At 35.5% G+C, this 6,000-nt stretch overlaps 1 protein-coding gene across 1 annotated transcript in view; it reads left to right on the top strand.

The window, feature by feature from the left end:
- Positions 1-6,000, top strand: part of AGO3 (argonaute RISC catalytic component 3) — a 35,765-nt gene that overhangs the window by 5,055 nt on the left and 24,710 nt on the right. Inside the window, exon 2 of the mRNA XM_085306692.1 lies at positions 3,669-3,840. Within this exon, the coding sequence (XP_085162818.1) occupies positions 3,669-3,840 (172 nt within the window). The remainder of the gene's footprint in view (positions 1-3,668; positions 3,841-6,000) is intronic.

The following is a 6,000-nucleotide window of genomic DNA, read 5'->3' as shown; positions in this document are numbered from 1 at the left end:
ATTTTTTCTGAATATGGGTTTTGTTGAAATATTGCATTAAATATGAGCAGGGGTCATTTTTCATCTCATTAGCAAGTTGAATGTTTAAGAACACAAGTTATTGAAATGTTATCCTGTTTAGCTTCACAGGCGCAGATGATCGTGTTCCTGTGCACATTGGACTTGGATGGTAAAGTCCCATATACACTGATGGGAATAGTCATTGTAAATCACCTATCACAGGCAATGTAGACTCAAGATACCTGTTTGTGTGTAAACATGGCAGTAGTAGTATGTAGCAATCATGGTGTTTGTGCACTGTTGTACACATAGCTGTCAAATTAAGTAGATGGAATCTTGCGGTTTTAGTGCTTGAGTATTTTGCAGATACAAGGGCTTTTGCTGGTACATGCTTGTTGAATGTTCAATTTTAAGAGTGGAAAACTTCCTGCAACATTAGTAAAGTATATTGATAAATCGTTTCTGCCAATGCTAGGAACATTAATTTATAATTCGTTATATGTTTAGATCCTGAGGATGCTTTTTTCCCCCTCTTGTGTTCTTACTAATATAAAAGCTTAGTTAAATATTTCCTCCTCAGCCTTTTCCTGTATAATTTCTGATGAGTAACTGTACGTTCAGAAGCTAAGAGTTCCTAAGTAGCCCATCTTGAATCTTCTTGAAACTTATCCCTTGCTGTGTAAACACTTCCAAGAAACCATTTGTAGCTTCAACTTTAGCTAGTATCTCCATACTCCGCTGTTCTGTTTTCTAGATCAGATGATTAGCAATGTTTGGTACTTTCTTCTATCCTTACCCRTTTTATGAATTGTTGAGTGCTACTCTTGCAGCCTAAACTCGATTTAATTTCTTTCTTAAATTTTTAGGAACTTACTAAGTATATGTAAATATTTGATGTTTTAATGTCAGAGTAGCAGTAGTATTGTAAATATARAACTCCACTTATTTTCTCCTTAAAAACTAAAAGCTAGGTAATGTGGAACTCTTTTTGTCTCCTTTTAGAGGCATTGAGAGACTGTTCCTTTGTCTGCTGTTGAGCCAGGGCATACTACAATAATGGTTTTGCAGGGATTTTTAAAGCTTCTAACTCCTTTGTTTTTCCTGTGATTAAATAACATTAAAGAATAGTTCTACCAATCACAGTCACTCTGTGCTGTCTAGAATAACACTACTTTAATATTTTTGGTTATGTTTATTTCCTATAGCTTGATACAGGCCTGAGGCCTGAGGTTGGGTCGCTGATACAGTATGGGAATAGTAGCAGTCCTCTAAGAGCGTTGTTTGTTACTTGTGTTTTACTGGGTTTTGAGTCACAGGTTTTAAGTTGGTGACACCATGGCAAATTCAGTGAACTTCAAAAATGATTCTTGTATAATGTGTAGACCTGTGCTCTTTATTCAGTTATTTGGCCACTTCATTTCTTTGATGCCAAAATCTGAGATTCTAACTTCCTCCAGTGCAAACTGTTTCTTGAGGTGCTGTGTGTGTTGCAGCTAAACAAACAGAGCTGAAGAAAGCATTTGTCTGGTTAGCTGGTATTTTCTTGTTTTGCTCACCACTGTTTTCCAGGGAGCAGAGGTTGGAGGTCTGCTTCGTACTTGGCTTTGGGTAGAATATTTCATTTATGACCCAGGATTTTAAAGTGCACTCTGCCTAACATTAGTAACTGAATTTTGTTTCTCTGGTTTCAGTTTTTGCTGCACTCAGTGCCAGGAGTTTGTTAACCAAGGGTTGGAAATTGGGATAGCATTCCCTTCCTCAGCCCCAGCAACACCTGGGTGGAGRAAAGTCTAATGTCTAAAAGTCTAAAGCAATTGAGTGCTCTGTAAAAAAGCTTACCTTAGTAAAACTTCCAGAGGTGGTGGTCACAAGAATTTCAGCTGTACTGTATTTCTTTGCTCCTTTTTAATGTTACCTTAATTTCAGCAATTGTTTGCGTTTCTTACAGATATGGACTATATATAAACTATRGCATGCTATTGAGTCATTTATGTCACTCCAGTGTTTAGTAGTAACTTTTTACATATGCTTATGTTCCTAAAATATATCTGGAGTAAATTGTAGAGCTGCTTTTACTCATATCATACTATTAAAATGAAGAAAAAGTTGAAGAGAACAGATGCTTGGAACAAGTTTTGTATAAGCATAGTCTGTGAGGGAGTTTTAAATGATGCTTCGTGTTTTATGTTGTTGTTTTATCTTATGGCTTGAAGCCAACTCGAATCGGAATTTTTTGGTGTGTTTCTGAGTGGAGCCAGACATGTTAAAACAGAACTTAGCTTTTAATTTCACCTATTTCCAGTAGATGGTTTCYTTCAAGAAAGTGCAAAATTTTCCAGGAATGATGGAGATTAATCAAAAGGCAAATAAGACATATTTTAGCAGCACTTGACATTTTAACTCTTCTGTGAAAATGAGTGGGCAGGATTCGCTATCTGCATCACTGAGTAGGAGTAGAGGGGAGAATTTTTAACTAATCAAATGCTCTAAATCTTGACATTTGTATGATGAGTAATTTTTTTTAAAGCTCAGGCTATAGAGCTTTTTGTTGTTGTTGTTTTTCTTGTCTGGAGTGAGGTTTTCTTAAACTGGAGCTACTAGTAGAAATTATTGGAAATGGATTGTGTTTATTACTGTGTGTGTCGTTCTTTGTGAGGCGTAAGTAACACAGATTTCTTTCTGAGGATTCTTGTCTAAATGATGAAGTAAGTTCAAAGGGTAACCAAAGAAAATCTCGACTGCAAATAGTGTATGTATTACCAGGTCTACCTTTTTAACAGACTTCTGAAATACTCATCTCTTATTTCAGATTTTGCTGGTTTCTCTGAGCAGCTATGGGTATTATTTTCCTCTAATTTGTTAGTAATCAGGAGTTATATGATTCTTAAATCTGTTAAAGTGCATCTTTTGTCTTCTGGCCAGTGAGCTTTTTCAGTGCATTTGCATTAGAGGTAATAGTTTTASTCTTCATCCATTTTCAGTCAGCAAAGCTCAAATATGATCTGACTTCTGAGACYATGCTCTTAATGGGAATGAAATTAAGAATTGCCATTTATGAGCAAGCAAAATATTTAAGTCCAGAGCTACTTCAGTARTACTTGTCTACTGTAACATTGATATTACTACAGTGTTCAGTACAGACTTGTACAACTTTTCTGTGTGTTAATGACAGATTTTCCAAAACAATAAACTGTTACAAGAAAAAAAATCATTTTGAGGTTGTTTAGAAAATTCCTGATTTTAGTCTTGCTCATCACAGGAGCTGAAACACATCAATAAGAAAACAAAATAGATGTGAGCAGAGGTGCATGGAGAAAAAGCAGACAGTTTGGAGCTTAATGGGTTAGCGTGCTGTTAAATATGTGCAGTTTGAATATAGCTAATCTTCCCTTTCTTCTATGCATTAGTTGTGATATTCATCTTATATTGCTGAGAGTTGATTCAGGGAATTGTCTAAGACTGGAAAAGGAATTATATTACAGATGCTCTAGGGGAGAGGGACAAAACGTATTTCAGTGCCCCCGGTATGTGTACCTGCAGATGCAAGGAACCTTTTGTATTTTTTTTAATGGCTAAAGCATCAGCAAGTATTACCCTTGCAATATGGCAAGGCTCTTGTGCTCAGCTTCTAATCTGTAAGRGTTTTATTTGTTTGTTTTGTTTTACAGGACCCGTCGGGGCACAGCCCCTACTCATGGTGCCCAGACGTCCTGGCTATGGCACCATGGGCAAACCCATTAAACTGCTGGCCAACTGCTTCCAAGTTGAAATCCCAAAGATTGATGTCTACCTCTATGAGGTGGATATCAAACCAGATAAGTGTCCTCGGAGGGTGAACAGGTAAGATGGTGAAATTTGTCTTCTAAATTATATTAACATTTTTAAGCATTACTTAAGTAAATACAGTSTCTGTAGCACAAAATATTAGTGTGCAGGGAGCAGGTAACGATTTTTGTGCTGTACTGTGGAGACCTTTGTGCAAGTTCTCACGTGGATCTGTGCAATGGGTACAGAGCCCAAGTCTGCTCCAAGTGCTCTTCAGCTGGGTTGCAACCAGATGCTATAACATGGCCCAGCTAGTAGCGGTGTCACAGTGGCTTCCACTGTGATTGTGCTGCAAGCAAACTAGTTTTCATCTGTTGCTGATAATTATTTCACAAAATCAGCTTTGTATATCTGAATTTGGTTTGAGCTCCACCAGCATCCTTTTATGATTTTGGAGAATTACATTACACCTCATCTTATTTTCAGTTCTGCTGTTTAACATCAGTTAAATTCCTTCCTACTTTATTTATTGTTATATTACTTAATATAAAGTTTAAATGGAGAGAATATTTTCATATTCTGCATCCTTGTTCATTTGATGATCCAACAAATTGTAGGTATTGTGTATTTGATTCTTATACATATTACTAGTATAACTCTTTACAAATGGTCTTTGTACATTTTGTCCTTAATATTGTGAATTTTGGAAGACGGAGAGGCCTCTTCAGGAAGAGTAGTTTAGTTGCAAATGTAAAAAGTTACTGTAGCTTACAAGGAAAGCATTTCATGTTTCCTATCTTTCTTTTCTGAATTGGATAATTTTGTAGGAGTGAGATGCTACTTGTATTCTTTTTGTATTTTAATAAGAACATTGCTAGTRCCTGATTTTGGCTAGTGACTTTTTTTGACCGCTGGTTTCATACTACAGTTATGAAGGCTATATAAATGCCTACATTAAGTGTGAATTAAAAGGAAGGTAATAAATTGCCCACGTTGGGATACAGTATTTCCACATGAATCARTATTTAATATAATCTTACTTTCATGAATGTCATTAATTTACTAGTGTGTTGTTAAATGATGAATGCTTTTGAAGCTATAATCATAGGGGTTCAAGGAGAATGTAAATTACTTTAAGTTGTTTATGGCTTTGTGTGACTGGTTCACACAAAGAAATTGGGTTCTGAGAGTTTTGTGACATGCTGAAGAATTGCAAAAGGGAGAGTGTCTCAGCACTTTCTCAGAGACCCAGCTGAGAGGGGAAAGTGACTGCTACTAAYTCTGCTCGGAGAGGAAGTTGATATTGTCTTGCTGAGGTAGTTCAGGTTAATATTGTCTTGTCAGGAAATGATTTATTAGTAAGTTTCTGCTTTGAAGAGAAGAATGAGAGTTATGCATAGCTTAAGAAGAAAAATCTGTAGCTTATATAGAGTAAGAAAGTTGTGATGTAACAAGTAAYAAACAGTTGTAGTGCTACTGAAACAATAAATATTGCTGCACAGAATTCAAAAACCTGAAGTCATGTTTTAGTCAGAGGTATTGAAAGTCTCCTTGGACCCTGATGTATCTTTTACTTTTATCTAGAAAACTTTTTTTATATGAGATGAAAGTGCTGTGGGCCTTTTTTTTTTTGAGTGCAGTTTCAGTGCTTGTATCAAGTCACCATATTCTCTTTATGGCCACAGGCTTGATAAAGAAGAATCTATACTCAATTTTACAGATTGTAATACATTGTCTTTCTTTGAAATACTATTAAGAAATTAAACTACAATTTCTCTAAAACATTTTTTTGTATGTATGGTCGAGAATTCTGCATATTAGCACCTGAGCATATAGAATTGTGTGCAAACTCGATCAAATTTTAGCCTGATTTTTATTGTAAAAACCTTAGATTATTAAGGAATTAGAGCTGTTTTTTTGTTAGGATAGCCCATTTTTATAAACTAAGACAGAATTCAAACTTCTACCTGGAAAGCAAATCAGCGTTATTAGGTACTAAGCACAATCAGTTGTACAGCTTCCTTGAACTAGCATAGCTTTCAATTGTGAATTTGTGCAAGTTTTTTATAGTGCTAGTTTCTGGATTTTTTTTTCCAAGGTAAGTGTGTATCTTTGCTCTGTATAATAAATAATATATAAAAGCATCAGTAATTTCTAGGACTTACTGAAATTTTCAGTTAAAATACTTTCCAGTACTTGAACACTTGCATTGATTATGACTTTATTCTTTAGGGT

The sequence above is a fragment of the Rhea americana genome, unplaced genomic scaffold, assembly GCF_003343005.1.
Source record: "Rhea americana isolate MKP2758 unplaced genomic scaffold, rheAme1 scaffold_246, whole genome shotgun sequence".
Lineage (NCBI taxonomy): Eukaryota > Metazoa > Chordata > Aves > Rheiformes > Rheidae > Rhea > Rhea americana.
The sequence above is the reverse complement of the archived record's forward strand: the minus strand, read 5'-3'. Positions and strand labels throughout refer to the sequence as shown.